The 20,378-nt window shown below is 50.3% G+C and overlaps 1 protein-coding gene across 1 annotated transcript in view; it reads left to right on the forward strand.

The window, feature by feature from the left end:
• The first annotated feature begins 341 nt into the window (after positions 1-341).
• Positions 342-20,378, forward strand: part of LOC138489480 (uncharacterized) — a 446,304-nt gene continuing 426,267 nt past the window's right edge. The window contains exon 1 of the mRNA XM_069617218.1: positions 342-2,014. Within this exon, the coding sequence (XP_069473319.1) occupies positions 1,991-2,014 (24 nt within the window). The 5' untranslated portion in view covers positions 342-1,990. The remainder of the gene's footprint in view (positions 2,015-20,378) is intronic.

Raw genomic sequence — 20,378 nt, forward strand, 5'->3', positions numbered from 1 at the left:
CACCGATTTCCTGGCAGTTAGAAGGTCACGTCATATAACGAGCATGCGCACTGGCACACCTTTCTATTTCTGAGCACTTGCGCAGTGAGAGGGGCAGCACATGGCGCGCATGCGCACTAGCACTGTACGCTTAATGTTTAGGAGGGAAAACGGGAAACAGAATCCGCGACTCCATAGAGGGACCGAATTTAAAGAGAGCTTTAAGTGCATGGGCGCTCTCGTTGAACATTCACCAGCCTTTCACACGGAGGAGGAGGATACTAAAATATCACTCCAGCAATAGTGCTTCTACTGGGGCTGAGCATCTTCCGGTGACTATGCATCATAGCATGTGATAGTGTCTCCTAGTCTGCGCAGCCGCAGCGGGGGCAGTGGGATGCTGGGTTCTTCATCTCGCCTCTAGATTTTCCTGTGAACCCTGAAACGATCACTGGGAAGAAACCCCCCTACGAGATCACTCTGGAGTAGCCCAGTCACTTTCACTGGGGAGAAATCCCCCCCAAGATCACTCTGGAGTAGCTCAGTCCCTGTCACTGGGGAGAAATCCTCCCAAGATCACTCTGAAGTAGCTCAGTCTCTGACACTGAGGAGAAATTCCCCCAGGTTCACTCTGGAGAAGCCCAGTCTGTGTCACTGGGGAGAAAACCTCCCAAGACCACTCGGGAGAAGTCCAGTTACTGTCAGTGGGTAGAAATCCATCTAGGATCACTCTGAAGCCCTCTCACTGGGTAGACATCCATCCAGGGTCACTCTGGAGAAGCCCTGTCTCTGGGTAGACATCCATCCAGGATCACTCTGGAGAAGCCCTGGCACTGGGTAGAAATCCATCCAGAATCACTCTGGGGTAATCCCTATCACTGGGTTGAAATCCATCCAGCATCACTCTGGAGAAGCTCTGGCAAAGGGTAGAAATCCACCCAGAATTACTTTGAAGCCCTGTCACTGGGTAGAAATACATTCAGGATCCCTCTGGAGAAACACTGTCACTGGGTAGAAATACATTCAAGATCACTCTGGAGAAGCCCTGTCACTGGATAGTAATCCATTCAGGATCACACTGGAGAAGCCCTGTCACTGGGTAAAAATCCACGCAGCATCACTCTGGAGAAGCCCTGGCACTGGGTAGAAATCCATCCAGGATCCCTCTGAAGCCCTGTCACTGGGTAGAAATCCATTCAGGATCCCTCTGGAGAAACACTGTCACTGGGTAGAAATACATTCAAGATCACTCTGGAGAAGCCCTGTCACTGGATAGTAATCCATTCAGGATCACACTGGAGAAGCCCTGTCACTGGGTAAAAATCCACGCAGCATCACTCTGGAGAAGCCCAGGCACTGGGTAGAAATCCATCCAGGATCCCTCTGAAGCCCTGTCACTGGGTAGAAATCCATTCGTGATCATTCTGGAGAAGCCCTGTCACTGGGTAGAAATCCACCCAGGATCACTCTGGAGAAGCCCTGACATTGGGTAGAAATCTATCCAGGATCACCCAGGACAAGCCCAGCCACTGCATGGGGAGGAATCCATCCAGGATCACTGGGAGGAATCCACCCAAGATCACTCTGGAGAAGCCCAGTCACTGCCACTAGGTAGAGATTCATACAAGATCACCTGGGAGAAGCTCAGCCAGTGTGACTGGGGAGGAATCCATCCCGGATCACGCAGGACAAGTCCAGCCACTGTCAGTAGGGAGGAATCCGCCCAGGATCACTAGGTGAAATCCACCCAAAATCTCTCAAGTGAAGCCCAGCCATTGTCACTAGGTAGAAATTCATCCAGGATCACTGGGAGGAATCCATACAATATCACTCGAGTGAAACCCATCCACTGTCACTGGGTAGAAATTCATCCAGGATCACTGGGAGAAATCCATCCAGGATTATTGGAAAGAAATCCACCCAAGAGTACTCGGGAGGAATCCAAGGTCACTGGAAAGAAATCCATACATCCAAGATCACGGGATAAATACATTAGAAGTCACTGGAAGAAATGCCTGGACTTGGTTCAGAAGAGGTGAGTTGGCTCCAATGTTAATTGTGGATAGTAGTCGTTGAGGGAACCCAGACCATGCTACAAAGTTCACATTTAGCCAACTGTATCTACCCATGGGAAGGTCACTAAATATATTATGTTCCTTTGTGTATGCACAATAGAGGTGGGGGAGACAAAGAATGCATGGGTAGAGCTGAACAAGACATCTGGCTTGGCTGTATTAGCCAAGCACAAGACGAGTTGGCAAAAGAGCCAAAGCATTCTGTCTCTGTGTCTTTCTCCCGGGCACGTAGAACACAAACCAAACATCCTCCACCTCTGCAACAGAAAATTCAGATCTGATTCCCTGCCACCCACCCAACAACACAAAACCAGACCTGGTGTTCTACCGCCACACCCTCACAACACAAAACCAATACCTGTCATCCTGCATTCCCCTCCTAATGACACACACCGTACAGCTCTCAACGTTGTCCTTGCTATGCTTAAAAAGATAATCTTTTCCTGTCTTTTTCTTTGAATTCCAGACATGTAGTTTACTCCTTCCCATTTTAAATTTAGCGCTATAAGTCTCAGGATAAAAAAAAATGGGACTGGGTGACTTTCTTAAGCATAGCAGGGGGGAAATCTGAAAGCTCCATAAACCATATCTTGTCCTGCCTCTACACCACCTCAACACACCAGAAACCAATGCCTGGCATCCTGGCCGCCACCCAACAAACAAAACCAGACCTGGTGTTCTGCCTCCACTCCCCCACACCACAAACCAAAGCCTGGCATCCTGACCGCCACCCAACAAACAAAAACAGACCTGGTGTTCTGCCTCCACTCCCCCACACCACAAACCAATGCCTGGCATCCTGACCGCCACACAACAAACAAAACCAGACCTGGTGTTCTGCCTCCACTCCCCCACACCACAAACCAAAGCCTGGCATCCTGACCGCCACCCAACAAACAAAACCAGACCTGGTGTTCTGCCTCCACTCCCCCACACCACAAACCAATGCCTGGCATCCTGGCCGCCACCCAACAAACAAAAACAGACCTGGTGTTCTGCCTCCACACCCCCTCAACACAAAACGAATATCTCTAACCTGACACCCGCCCAACAACATAAAACCAGACCTGGTGTTCTGCCTCCGTTCCCCCACAACTTAAAACCAATACCTTCATCCTGCCTCCCCACCACCCTATAACACAATACCAATATCTGCAACCTGACACCCGCCCAACAACATAAAACCAGACCTGGTGTTCTGCCTCCACACCCCCACAACATAAAACCAATACCTTCATCCTGCCTCCCCACCACCCTACAACACAATACCAATATCTGCAACCTGACACCCACCCCACAGCACAAAACCAATACCTTCATCCTGCTGCCCCACCACCGTACAAAACAATCCCAATATCTGCAACTTGACACCCGCCCAACAACATAAAACCAATACCTTCATCCTGCCGCCCTACAACTGTACAAAACAATCCCAATATCTGCAACCCTAAAACCCACCCCACAGCACAAAACCAATACCTTCATCCTGCCTCCCCACCACCCTACAACACAATACCAATATCTGCCACCTGACAACCGCCCAACAACACAATACCAATATCTGCAACCTGACACCCGCCCAACAACACAAAACCAATACCTTCATCATGCCACCCTACTACCGTACAAAACAATCCCAATATCTGCAACCCTAACACCGACCCCACAGCACAAAACCAATACCTTCATCCTGCCGCCCTACAACCCTACAACATAATCCGACTATCTGCAATCTGACACCCGCCCAACAACACAAAACCAGACCTGGTGTTCTGCCTCCACTCCCCGACAACACAAAACCAATACCTTCATCCTGCCGCCCCACCACCGTACAAAACAGTCCCAATATCTGCAACCTCACATCCACCCAACAACACAAAACCAGACCTGATGTTCTGCCTCCACCACCCCACAGCACAAAACCAATACCTTCATCCTGCCGCCCCACCACTGTACAAAACAATCCCAATATCTGCAACCTAACACCCATCCAACAACACAGAAACAGACCTGGTGTTCTGTCTCCACACCCCCACATCACAAAACCAATACCATCATCCTGCCTCCCCACCACCCTCCAACACAATCCCAATATCTGCAACGTAACACCCACCCAACAACACAAAACCAATACCTTCATCCTGCTGCCCCACCACCGTACAAAACAATCCCAATATCTGCAACCTAACACCCACCCAACAACACAAAACCAATCCCATCATCCTGCCACCCACCACCCTACAACACAAACCCAATATCTGCAACCTAACACCCATCCAACAACACAGAACCAGACCTGGTGTTCTGCCTCCACACCCCCACAACACAAAACCAATACCTTCATCCTGCCTCCCCACCAAACTACAAAACAATCCCAATATCTGCAACCTGACACCCACCCCACAGCACAAAACCAATACCTTTATCCTGCCACCCACCACCCTACAACACAATCCCAATTTCTGCAACCTGACACCCATCCAACAACACAGAACCAGACCTGGTGTTCTGCCTCCACACCCCCACAACACAAAACCAATACCTTCATCCTGCCGCCCTACAACCCTACAACACAAACCCAATATCTGCAACCTGACACCCACCCCACAGCACAAAACTAATACCCTCATCCTGCCGCTCTACCACCCTACAGCACAATCCCAATATCTGCAACCTAACACCCGCCCAACAACACACAAAACCAGCCCTGGTGTTCTGCCTCCACACCCCCACAGCACAAAAGCAATACCTGGCATCCTGGCTGCCACCCAACAAACAAAAACAGACCTGGTGTTCTGCCTCCACGCCCCCACAACACAAAACCAATACCTTCACCGTGCCTGCCCACCACCCTACAACACAATGCCAATATCTGCAACCTGACACCCACCCAACAACACAAAACCAATACCTTTATCCTGCAGCCCCACCACCGTACAAAACAATACCAATATCTGCAACCTAACACCCACCAACAACACAAAACCAGACCTGATGTTCTGCCTCCACCACCCCACAGCACAAAACCAATACCTTCACCCTGCCGTACCACCACCATACAAAACAATCCCGCAGCCCCACCACCGTACAAAACAATACCAATATCTGCAACCTAACACCCACCAACAACACAAAACCAGACCTGATGTTCTGCCTCCACCACCCCACAGCACAAAACCAATACCTTCATCCTGCCGTACCACCACCGTACAAAACAATCCCAATATCTGCAACCTAACACCCATCCAACAACACAGAACCAGACCTGGTGTTCTGTCTCCACACACCCACATCACAAAACCAATACCTTCATCCTGCCTCCCCACCACCCTCCAACACAATCCCAATATCTGCAACCTAACACCCACCCAACAACACAAAACCAATACCTTCATCCTGCTGCCCCACCACCGTACAAAACATTCCCAATATCTGCAACCTAACACCCACCCAACAACACAAAACCAATACCATCATCCTGCCACCCACCACCCTACAACACAAACCCAATATCTGCAACGTAACACCCATCCAACCACAAAGAACAAGACCTGGTGTTCTGCCTCCACACCCCCACAACACAAAAGCAATACCTTCATCCTGCCTCCCCACCAACCTACAAAACAATCCCAATATCTGCAACCTGACACCCACCCCACAGCACAAAACCAATACCTTTATCCTGCCACCCACCACCCTACAACACAATCCCAATATGTTATGTTATGTTATGTTACTTTGCATTTATATAGCGCCTTATGTACCATTGGTATAGTCTCAAGGCGCTGGTAGGTTGAACGCCCTCGGGAACCGAAGTTCAAGTCAGTAGAGAGAGTATAAAGGCGTCAAAGATGCGTGTGCGCACCGTATATGTGTGCTGCAGGTGTAGCATTCATGTGGAGGCAGCTTCTTAGCATTAGGTGTGGTGGTTGAGGGTTGAGGAGTATGTGTTCGTTCTGGCCGGATTATCCAGATCGATTGAGGCTGCGTTAGGCATGAGGAGAACGCCAGCTGGAGGGTGTAACCAGCAGTGTTTAGTTAGAGTGATGTGTAGTATGAGGAAGATGTTGGTATGAGAACAGCTATACCGAATGGTGTCATAGTATCGCTGTGTTCTAGTTGGGTGATGGTGTAAAAGAAGAGAGTAAGCGTGGTGATGTGATATGATGCGTATGAGATCGGATTATATCTACATACTTCCTAATTCGTCGCTCATGCGTTCGTTCGATCATGCATTCAACTGCACTAAGGAATCACCGGCTCTACTAGCTGGTACTTCGTCTGGTCTGCGCACACATACTTCTGATCTATACACAGGTGCCTGCTCTACATACATATTGCCACCCAATATCTGCAACCTGACACCCATCCAACAACACAGAACCAGACCTGGTGTTCTGCCTCCACACCCCCACACAACACAAAACCAATACCTTCATCCTGCTGCTTTACCACCCTACAGCACAATCCCAATATCTGCAACCTAACACCCACCCAACAACACAAAACCAGACCTGGTGGTCTGCCTCCACCACCCCACAGCACAAAACCAATACCTTCATCCTGCCGCCCCACCACCGTACAAAACAATCCCAATATCTGCAACCTAACACCCACCCAACAACACAAAACCAGACCTGGTGTTCTGCCTCCACACCCCCACAGCACAAAAGCAATACCTGGCATCCTGGCTGCCACCCAACAAACAAAAACAGACCTGGTGTTCTGCCTCCACACCCCCACAACACAAAACCAATACCTTCATCCTGCCTCACCACCACCCTAAAACACAATGCCAATATATGCAACCTGACACCCACCCAACAACACAAAACCAATACCTTCATCCTGCCGCCCCACCACCGTACAAAACAATCCCAATATCTGCAACCTAACACCCACCCAACAACACAAAACCAGACCTGGTGTTTTGCCTCCACACCCCCACAGCACAAAAGCAATACCTGGCATCCTGGCCGCCATCCAACAAACAAAAACAGACCTGGTGTTCTGCCTCCACATCCCCACAACACAAAACCAATACCTTCATCCTGCCTCTCCACCACCCTACAGCACAATGCCAATATCTGCAACCTGACACCCACCCAACAACACAAAACCAATACCTTCATCCTGCCTCCCCACCACCCTACAACACAATGCCAATATCTGAAACCTGACACCCACCCAACAACACAAAACCAATACCGTCATCCTGCCGCCCCACCACCGTACAAAACAATCCTAATATCTGCAACCTGACACCCACCCAACAACACAAAACCAATACCTTCATCCTGCCGCCCCACCACCCTACAACACAATGCCAATATCTGCAACCTGACACCCACCCAACAACACAAAAACAATACCTTCATCCTGCCGCCCTACCACCCTACAACACAATGCCAATATCTGCAACCTGACACCCACCCAACAACACAAAACCAATACCATCATCCTGCCACCCACCACCCTACAACACAAACCCAGTATCTCCAACCTAACACCCACCCAACAACACAGAACCAGACCTGGTGTTCTGCCTCCACACCCCCACAACACAAAAGCCATACCTTCATCCTGCCTCCCCACCAACCTACAAAACAATCCCAATATCTGCAAACTAACACCCATCCAACAACACAGAACCAGACCTGGTGTTCTGTCTCCACACCCCCACATCACAAAACCAATACCTTCATCCTGCCTCCCCACCACCCTCCAACACAATCCCAATATCTGCAACCTGACACCCACCCAACAACACAAAACCAATACCATCATCCTGCCACCCACCACCCTACAACACAAACCCAGTATCTGCAACCTAACACCCACCCAACAACACAGAACCAGACCTGGTGTTCTGCCTCCACACCCCCACAACACAAAAGCAATACCTTCATCCTGCCTCCCCACCAACCTACAAAACAATCCCAATATCTGCAACCTGACACCCACCCCACAGCACAAAACCAATACCTTTATCCTGCCACCCACCACCCTACAACACAATCCCAATATCTGCAACCTGACACCCAGCCAACAACACAGAACCAGACCTGGTGTTCTGCCTCCACACCCCCACAACACAAAACCAATACCTTCATCCTGCCGCTCTACCACCCTACAGCACAATCCCAATATCTGCAACCTAACACCCACCCAACAACTCAAAACCAGACCTGGTGTTCTGCCTCCACCACCCCACAGCACAAATCCAATACCTTTATCCTGCCGCCCCACCACTGTACAAAACAATCCCAATATCTGCAACCTAACACCCACCCAACAACACAAAACCAGACCTGGTGTTCTGCCTCCACACCCCCACAACACAAAACCAATACCTTTATCCTGCCTCCCCACCACCCTACAACACAATACCAATATCTGCCACCTGACAACCGCCCAACAACACAATACCAATATCTGCAACCTGACACCCGCCCAACAACACAAAACCAATACCTTCATCATGCCACCCTACTACCGTACAAAACAATCCCAATATCCGCAACCTGACACCCACCCAACAAAACAAAACCAATACCTTTATCCTGCCACCCACCACCCTACAACACAATCCCAATATCTGCAACCTGACACCCAGCCAACAACACAGAACCAGACCTGGTGTTCTGCCTCCACACCCCCACAACACAAAACCAATACCTTCATCCTGCCGCTCTACCACCCTACAGCACAATCCCAATATCTGCAACCTAACACCCACCCAACAACTCAAAACCAGACCTGGTGTTCTGCCTCCACCACCCCACAGCACAAATCCAATATCTTTATCCTGCCGCCCCACCACTGTACAAAACAATCCCAATATCGGCAACCTAACACCCACCAAACAACACAAAACCAGACCTGGTGTTCTGCCTCCACACCCCCACAACACAAAACCAATACCTTCATCATGCCTCCCCACCACCCTACAACACAATACCAATATCTGCCACCTGACAACCGCCCAACAACACAATACCAATATCTGCAACCTGACACCCGCCCAACAACACAAAACCAATACCTTCATCATGCCACCCTACTACCGTACAAAACAATCCCAATATCTGCAACCTGACACCCACCCAACAAAACAAAACCAATACCTTTATCCTGCCACCCACCACCCTACAACACAATCCCAATATCTGCAACCTGACACCCATCCAACAACACAGAACCAGACCTGGTGTTCTGTCTCCACACCCCCACATCACAAAACCAATACCTTCATCCTGCCTCCCCACCACCCTCCAACACAATCCCAATATCTGCAACCTGACACCCACCCAACAACACAAAACCAATACCATCATCCTGCCACCCACCACCCTACAACACAAACCCAGTATCTGCAACCTAACACCCACCCAACAACACAGAACCAGACCTGGTGTTCTGCCTCCACACCCCCACAACACAAAAGCAATACCTTCATCCTGCCTCCCCACCAACCTACAAAACAATCCCAATATCTGCAACCTGACACCCACCCCACAGCACAAAACCAATACCTTTATCCTGCCACCCACCACCCTACAACACAATCCCAATATCTGCAACCTGACACCCAGCCAACAACACAGAACCAGACCTGGTGTTCTGCCTCCACACCCCCACAACACAAAACCAATACCTTCATCCTGCCGCTCTACCACCCTACAGCACAATCCCAATATCTGCAACCTAACACCCACCCAACAACTCAAAACCAGACCTGGTGTTCTGCCTCCACCACCCCACAGCACAAATCCAATACCTTTATCCTGCCGCCCCACCACTGTACAAAACAATCCCAATATCTGCAACCTAACACCCACCCAACAACACAAAACCAGACCTGGTGTTCTGCCTCCACACCCCCACAGCACAAAAGCAATACCTGGCATCCTGGCTGCCACCCAACAAACAAAAACAGACCTGGTGTTCTGCCTCCACGCCCCCACAACACAAAACCAATACCTTCATCCTGCCTCCCCACCACCCTACAACACAATGCCAATATCTGCAACCTGACACCCACCCAACAACACAAAACCAATACCTTCATCCTGCTGCCCCACCACCGTACAAAATAATCCCAATATCTGCAACTTAACACCCACCCAACAACACAAAACCAGACCTGGTGTTTTGCCTCCACACCCCCACAGCACAAAAGCAATACCTGGCATCCTGGCCGCCATCCAACAAACAAAAACAGACCTGGTGTTCTGCCTCCGCACCCCCACAACACAAAACCAATACCTTCATCCTGCCTCCCCACCACCCTACAACACAATGCCAATATCTGCAACCTGACACCCACCCAACAACACAAAACCAATACCTTCATCCTGCCTCCCCACCACCCTACAACACAATTCCAATATCTGCAACCTGACACCCACCCAACAACACAAAACCAATACCTTCATCCTGCCGCTCCACCACCGTACAAAACAATCCCAATATCTGCAACCTGACACCCACCCAACAACACAAAACCAATACCCTCTTCCTGCCGCACCACCACCCTACAACACAATGCCAATATCTGCAACCTGACACCCACCCAACAACACAAAACCAATACCTTCATCCTGCCGCCCCACCACCCTACAACACAATGCCAATATCTGCAACCTGACACCCACCCAACAAAACAAAACCAATACCTTCATCCTGCCGCCCCACCACCCTACAACACAATGCCAATATCTGCAACCTCACACCCACCCAACAACACAGAACCAGACCTGGTGTTCTGCCTCTACCTCCCCACAGCACAAAAGCAATACCTTTATCCTGCCTCCCCACCACCCTACAACACAATGCCAGTATCTGCAACCTGACACCCACCCAACAACACAAAACCAATACCTTCATCCTGCCGTCCCACCACCGTACAAAACAATCCCAATATCTGCAACCTAACACCCACCCAACAACACAAAACCAGACCTGATGTTCTGCCTCCACCACCCCACAGCACAAAACCAATACCTTCATCCTGCCGCCCCACCACCGTACAAAAATCCCAATATCTGCAACCTAACACCCACCCAACAACACAAAACCAATACCTTCATCCTGCCGCCCCACCACCCTACAACACAATGCCAATATCTGCAACCTGACACCCACCCAACAACACAAAACCAATACCTTCATCCTGCCGCCCCACCACCCTACAACACAATGCCAATATCTGCAACCTGACACCCATCCAACAACACAGAACCAGACCTGGTGTTCTGCCTCCACACCCCACAACACAAAACCAATACCTTCATCCTGCCGCCCTACAACCCTACAACACAAACCCAATATCTGCAACCTGACACCCACCCCACAGCACAAAACTAATACCTTCATCCTGCCGCCCCACCACCGTACAAAACAATCCCAATATCTGCAACCTGACACCCATCCAACAACACAGAACCAGACCTGGTGTTCTGCCTCCACACCCCACAACACAAAACCAATACCTTCATCCTGCCGCCCTACAACCCTACAACACAAACCCAATATCTGCAACCTGACACCCACCCCACAGCACAAAACTAATACCTTCATCCTGCCGCCCCACCACCGTACAAAACAATCCCAATATCTGCAACCTGACACCCACCCAACAACACAAAACCAATACCCTCTTCCTGCCGCCCCACCACCCTACAACACAATGCCAATATCTGCAACCTGACACCCACCCAACAACACAAAACCAATACCTTCATCCTGCCGCCCCACCACCCTACAACACAATGCCAATATCTGCAACCTGACACCCACCCAACAAAACAAAACCAATACCTTCATCCTGCCGCCCCACCACCCTACAACACAATGCCAATATCTGCAACCTCACACCCACCCAAAAACACAGAACCCGACCTGGTGTTCTGCCTCCACACACCCACACCCCCACAACACAAAACCAATACCTTCATCCTGCCGGTCTACCACCCTACAGCACAATCCCAATATCTGCAACCTAACACCCACCCAACAACACAAAACCAGACCTGGTGTTCTGCCTCCACACCCCCACAACACAATACCAATACCTTCATCCTGCCTCCCCACCAAACTACAAAACAATCCCAATATCTGCAACCTGACACCCACCCCACAGCACAAAACCAATACCTTTATCCTGCCACCCACCACCCTACAACACAATCCCAATATCTGCAACCTGACACCCATCCAACAACACAGAACCAGACCTGGTGTTCTGCCTCCACACCCCACAACACAAAACCAATACCTTCATCCTGCCGCCCTACAACCCTACAACACAAACCCAATATCTGCAACCTGACACCCACCCCACAGCACAAAACTAATACCTTCATCCTGCCGCCCCACCACCGTACAAAACAATCCCAATATCTGCAACCTGACACCCACCCAACAACACAAAACCAATACCCTCTTCCTGCCGCCCCACCACCCTACAACACAATGCCAATATCTGCAACCTGACACCCACCCAACAACACAAAACCAATACCTTCATCCTGCCGCCCCACCACCCTACAACACAATGCCAATATCTGCAACCTGACACCCACCCAACAAAACAAAACCAATACCTTCATCCTGCCGCCCCACCACCCTACAACACAATGCCAATATCTGCAACCTCACACCCACCCAAAAACACAGAACCAGACCTGGTGTTCTGCCTCTACCTCCCCACAGCACAAAACCAATACCTTTATCCTGCCTCCCCACCACCCTACAATACAATGCCAGTATCTGCAACCTGACACCCACCCAACAACACAAAACCAATACCTTCATCATGCCGTCCCACCACCGTACAAAACAATCCCAATATCTGCAACCTAACACCCACCCAACAACACAAAACCAGACCTGATGTTCTGCCTCCACCACCCCACAGCACAAAACCAATACCTTCATCCTGCCGCCCCACCACCGTACAAAACAATCCCAATATCTGCAACCTAACACCCACCCAACAACACAAAACCAATACCTTCATCCTGCCGCCCCACCACCCTACAACACAATGCCAATATCTGCAACCTGACACCCACCCAACAACACAAAACCAATACCTTCATCCTGCCGCCCCACCACCCTACAACACAATGCCAATATCTGCAACCTGACACCCACCCAACAAAACAAAACCAATACCTTTATCCTGCCACCCACCACCCTACAACACAATCCCAATATCTGCAACCTGACACCCATCCAACAACACAGAACCAGACCTGGTGTTCTGTCTCCACACCCCCACATCACAAAACCAATACCTTCATCCTGCCTCCCCACCACCCTCCAACACAATCCCAATATCTGCAACCTGACACCCACCCAACAACACAAAACCAATACCATCATCCTGCCACCCACCACCCTACAACACAAACCCAGTATCTCCAACCTAACACCCACCCAACAACACAGAACCAGACCTGGTGTTCTGCCTCCACACCCCCACAACACAAAACCAATACCTTCATCCTGCCGCCCCACCACCCTACAACACAATGCCAATATCTGCAACCTGACACCCACCCAACAAAACAAAACCAATACCTTTATCCTGCCACCCACCACCCTACAACACAATCCCAATATCTGCAACCTGACACCCATCCAACAACACAGAACCAGACCTGGTGTTCTGCCTCCACACCCCACAACACAAAACCAATACCTTCATCCTGCCGCTCTACCACCCTACAACACAATCCCAATATCTGCAACCTAACACCCACCCAACAACACAAAACCAATACTTGGCATCCTGGCCGCCACCCAACAAACAAAAACAGACCTGGTGTTCTGCCTCCACACCCCCACAACACAAAACCAATACCTTCATCCTGCCTCCCCACCACCCTACAACACAATCCCAATATCTGCAACCTAACACCCATCCAACAACACAGAACCAGACCTGGTGTTCTGTCTCCACACACCCACATCACAAAACCAATACCTTCATTCTGCCTCCCCACCACCCTCCAACACAATCCCAATATCTGCAACCTAACACCCACCCAACAACACAAAACCACTACCTTCATCCTGCTGCCCCACCACCGTACAAAACATTCCCAATATCTGCAACCTGACACCCACCCCACAGCACAAAACCAATACCTTTATCCTGCCACCCACCACCCTACAACACAATCCCAATATCTGCAACCTGACACCCATCCAACAACACAGAACCCGACCTGGTGTTCTGCCTACACACACCCACACCCCCACAACACAAAACCAATACCTTCATCCTGCCGGTCTACCACCCTACAGCACAATCCCAATATCTGCAACCTAACACCCACCCAACAACACAAAACCAGACCTGGTGTTCTGCCTCCACACCCCCACAACACAATACCAATACCTTCATCCTGCCTCCCCACCAAACTACAAAACAATCCCAATATCTGCAACCTGACACCCACCCCACAGCACAAAACCAATACCTTTATCCTGCCACCCACCACCCTACAACACAATCCCAATATCTGCAACCTGACACCCATCCAACAACACAGAACCAGACCTGGTGTTCTGCCTCCACACCCCACAACACAAAACCAATACCTTCATCCTGCCGCCCTACAACCCTACAACACAAACCCAATATCTGCAACCTGACACCCACCCCACAGCACAAAACTAATACCTTCATCCTGCCGCCCCACCACCGTACAAAACAATCCCAATATCTGCAACCTGACACCCACCCAACAACACAAAACCAATACCCTCTTCCTGCCGCCCCACCACCCTACAACACAATGCCAATATCTGCAACCTGACACCCACCCAACAACACAAAACCAATACCTTCATCCTGCCGCCCCACCACCCTACAACACAATGCCAATATCTGCAACCTGACACCCACCCAACAAAACAAAACCAATACCTTCATCCTGCCGCCCCACCACCCTACAACACAATGCCAATATCTGCAACCTCACACCCACCCAACAACACAGAACCAGACCTGGTGTTCTGCCTCTACCTCCCCACAGCACAAAACCAATACCTTTATCCTGCCTCCCCACCACCCTACAATACAATGCCAGTATCTGCAACCTGACACCCACCCAACAACACAAAACCAATACCTTCATCCTGCCGTCCCACCACCGTACAAAACAATCCCAATATCTGCAACCTAACACCCACCCAACAACACAAAACCGGACCTGATGTTCTGCCTCCACCACCCCACAGCACAAAACCAATACCTTCATCCTGCCGCCCCACCACCGTACAAAACAATCCCAATATCTGCAACCTAACACCCACCCAACAACACAAAACCAATACCTTCATCCTGCCGCCCCACCACCCTACAACACAATGCCAATATCTGCAACCTGCCACCCACCCAACAACACAAAACCAATACCTTCATCCTGCCGCCCCACCACCCTACAACACAATGCCAATATCTGCAACCTGACACCCACCCAACAAAACAAAACCAATACCTTTATCCTGCCACCCACCACCCTACAACACAATCCCAATATCTGCAACCTGACACCCATCCAACAACACAGAACCAGACCTGGTGTTCTGTCTCCACACCCCCACATCACAAAACCAATACCTTCATCCTGCCTCCCCACCACCCTCCAACACAATCCCAATATCTGCAACCTGACACCCACCCAACAACACAAAACCAATACCATCATCCTGCCACCCACCACCCTACAACACAAACCCAGTATCTCCAACCTAACACCCACCCAACAACACAGAACCAGACCTGGTGTTCTGCCTCCACACCCCCACAACACAAAAGCCATACCTTCATCCTGCCTCCCCACCAACCTACAAAACAATCCCAATATCTGCAACCTGACACCCACCCCACAGCACAAAACCAATACCTTTATCCTGCCACCCACCACCCTACAACACAATCCCAATATCTGCAACCTGACACCCAGCCAACAACACAGAACCAGACCTGGTGTTCTGCCTCCACACCCCCACAACACAAAACCAATACCTTCATCCTGCCGCTCTACCACCCTACAGCACAATCCCAATATCTGCAACCTAACACCCACCCAACAACTCAAAACCAGACCTGGTGTTCTGCCTCCACCACCCCACAGCACAAATCCAATACCTTTATCCTGCCGCCCCACCACTGTACAAAACAATCCCAATATCTGCAACCTAACACCCACCCAACAACACAAAACCAGACCTGGTGTTCTGCCTCCACACCCCCACAGCACAAAAGCAATACCTGGCATCCTGGCTGCCACCCAACAAACAAAAACAGACCTGGTGTTCTGCCTCCACGCCCCCACAACACAAAACCAATACCTTCATCCTGCCTCCCCACCACCCTACAACACAATGCCAATATCGGCAACCTGACACCCACCCAACAACACAAAACCAATACCTTCATCCTGCCGCCCCACCACCGTACAAAATAATCCCAATATCTGCAACTTAACACCCACCCAACAACACAAAACCAGACCTGGTGTTTTGCCTCCACACCTCCACAGCACAAAAGCAATACCTGGCATCCTGGCCGCCATCCAACAAACAAAAACAGACCTGGTGTTCTGCCTCCGCACCCCCACAACACAAAACCAATACCTTCATCCTGCCTCCCCACCACCCTACAACACAATGCCAATATCTGCAACCTGACACCCACCCAACAACACAAAACCAATACCTTCATCCTGCCTCCCCACCACCCTACAACACAATTCCAATATCTGCAACCTGACACCCACCCAACAACACAAAACCAATACCTTCATCCTGCCGCCCCACCACCGTACAAAACAATCCCAATATCTGCAACCTGACACCCACCCAACAACACAAAACCAATGCCCTCTTCCTGCCGCCCCACCACCCTACAACACAATGCCAATATCTGCAACCTGACACCCACCCAACAACACAAAACCAATACCTTCATCCTGCCGCCCCACCACCCTACAACACAATGCCAATATCTGCAACCTGACACCCACCCAACAAAACAAAACCAATACCTTCATCCTGCCGTCCCACCACCGTACAAAACAATCCCAATATCTGCAACCTAACACCCACCCAACAACACAAAACCAGACCTGATGTTCTGCCTCCACCACCCCACAGCACAAAACCAATACTTTCATCCTGCCGCCCCACCACCGTACAAAACAATCCCAATATCTGCAACCTAACACCCACCCAACAACACAAAACCAATACCTTCATCCTGCCGCCCCACCACCCTACAACACAATGCCAATATCTGCAACCTGACACCCACCCAACAACACAAAACCAATACCTTCATCCTGCCGCCCCACCACCCTACAACACAATGCCAATATCTGCAACCTGACACCCACCCAACAAAACAAAACTAATACCTTTATCCTGCCACCCACCACCCTACAACACAATCCCAATATCTGCAACCTGACACCCATCCAACAACACAGAACCAGACCTGGTGTTCTGCCTCCACACCCCACAACACAAAACCAATACCTTCATCCTGCCGCTCAACCACCCTACAACACAATCCCAATATCTGCAACCTAACACCCACCCAACAACACAAAACCACTACCTTCATCCTGCTGCCCCACCACCGTACAAAACATTCCCAATATCTGCAACCTAACACCCACCCAACAACACAAAACCAATACCATCATCCTGCCACCCACCACCATACAACACAATCCCAATATCTGCAACCTGACACCCACCCAACAACACAAAACCAATACTTGGCATCCTGGCCGCCACCCAACAAACAAAAACAGACCTGGTGTTCTGCCTCCACACCCCCACAACACAAAACCAATACCTTCATCCTGCCTCCCCACCACCCTCCAACACAATCCCAATATCTGCAACCTAACACCCATCCAACAACACAGAACCAGACCTGGTGTTCTGTCTCCACACACCCACATCACAAAACCAATACCTTCATTCTGCCTCCCCACCACCCTCCAACACAATCCCAATATCTGCAACCTAACACCCACCCAACAACACAAAACCACTACCTTCATCCTGCTGCCCCACCACCGTACAAAACATTCCCAATATCTGCAACCTGACACCCACCCCACAGCACAAAACCAATACCTTTATCCTGCCACCCACCACCCTACAACACAATCCCAATATCTGCAACCTGACACCCATCCAACAACACAGAACCCGACCTGGTGTTCTGCCTACACACACCCACACCCCCACAACACAAAACCAATACCTTCATCCTGCCGGTCTACCACCCTACAGCACAATCCCAATATCTGCAACCTAACACCCACCCAACAACACAAAACCAGACCTGGTGTTCTGCCTCCACACCCCCACAACACAATACCAATACCTTCATCCTGCCTCCCCACCAAACTACAAAACAATCCCAATATCTGCAACCTGACACCCACCCCACAGCACAAAACCAATACCTTTATCCTGCCACCCACCACCCTACAACACAATCCCAATATCTGCAACCTGACACCCATCCAACAACACAGAACCAGACCTGGTGTTCTGCCTCCACACCCCACAACACAAAACCAATACCTTCATCCTGCCGCCCTACAACCCTACAACACAAACCCAATATCTGCAACCTGACACCCACCCCACAGCACAAAACTAATACCTTCATCCTGCCGCCCCACCACCGTACAAAACAATCCCAATATCTGCAACCTGACACCCACCCAACAACACAAAACCAATACCCTCTTCCTGCCGCCCCACCACCCTACAACACAATGCCAATATCTGCAACCTGACACCCACCCAACAACACAAAACCAATACCTTCATCCTGCCGCCCCACCACCCTACAACACAATGCCAATATCTGCAACCTGACACCCACCCAACAAAACAAAACCAATACCTTCATCCTGCCGCCCCACCACCCTACAACACAATGCCAATATCTGCAACCTCACACCCACCCAACAACACAGAACCAGACCTGGTGTTCTGCCTCTACCTCCCCACAGCACAAAACCAATACCTTTATCCTGCCTCCCCACCACCCTACAATACAATGCCAGTATCTGCAACCTGACACCCACCCAACAACACAAAACCAATACCTTCATCCTGCCGTCCCACCACCGTACAAAACAATCCCAATATCTGCAACCTAACACCCACCCAACAACACAAAACCGGACCTGATGTTCTGCCTCCACCACCCCACAGCACAAAACCAATACCTTCATCCTGCCGCCCCACCACCGTACAAAACAATCCCAATATCTGCAACCTAACACCCACCCAACAACACAAAACCAATACCTTCATCCTGCCGCCCCACCACCCTACAACACAATGCCAATATCTGCAACCTGACACCCACCCAACAACACAAAACCAATACCTTCATCCTGCCGCCCCACCACCCTACAACACAATGCCAATATCTGCAACCTGACACCCACCCAACAAAACAAAACCAATACCTTTATCCTGCCACCCACCACCCTACAACACAATCCCAATATCTGCAACCTGACACCCATCCAACAACACAGAACCAGACCTGGTGTTCTGTCTCCACACCCCCACATCACAAAACCAATACCTTCATCCTGCCTCCCCACCACCCTCCAACACAATCCCAATATCTGCAACCTGACACCCACCCAACAACACAAAACCAATACCATCATCCTGCCACCCACCACCCTACAACACAAACCCAGTATCTCCAACCTAACACCCACCCAACAACACAGAACCAGACCTGGTGTTCTGCCTCCACACCCCCACAACACAAAAGCCATACCTTCATCCTGCCTCCCCACCAACCTACAAAACAATCCCAATATCTGCAACCTGACACCCACCCCACAGCACAAAACCAATACCTTTATCCTGCCACCCACCACCCTACAACACAATCCCAATATCTGCAACCTGACACCCAGCCAACAACACAGAACCAGACCTGGTGTTCTGCCTCCACACCCCCACAACACAAAACCAATACCTTCATCCTGCCGCTCTACCACCCTACAGCACAATCCCAATATCTGCAACCTAACACCCACCCAACAACTCAAAACCAGACCTGGTGTTCTGCCTCCACCACCCCACAGCACAAATCCAATACCTTTATCCTGCCGCCCCACCACTGTACAAAACAATCCCAATATCTGCAACCTAACACCCACCCAACAACACAAAACCAGACCTGGTGTTCTGCCTCCACACCCCCACAGCACAAAAGCAATACCTGGCATCCTGGCTGCCACC

This window comes from Ambystoma mexicanum, chromosome 9 (assembly GCF_040938575.1).
Source record: "Ambystoma mexicanum isolate Mex_15411 chromosome 9, UKY_AmexF1_1, whole genome shotgun sequence".
Classification (NCBI taxonomy): domain Eukaryota; kingdom Metazoa; phylum Chordata; class Amphibia; order Caudata; family Ambystomatidae; genus Ambystoma; species Ambystoma mexicanum.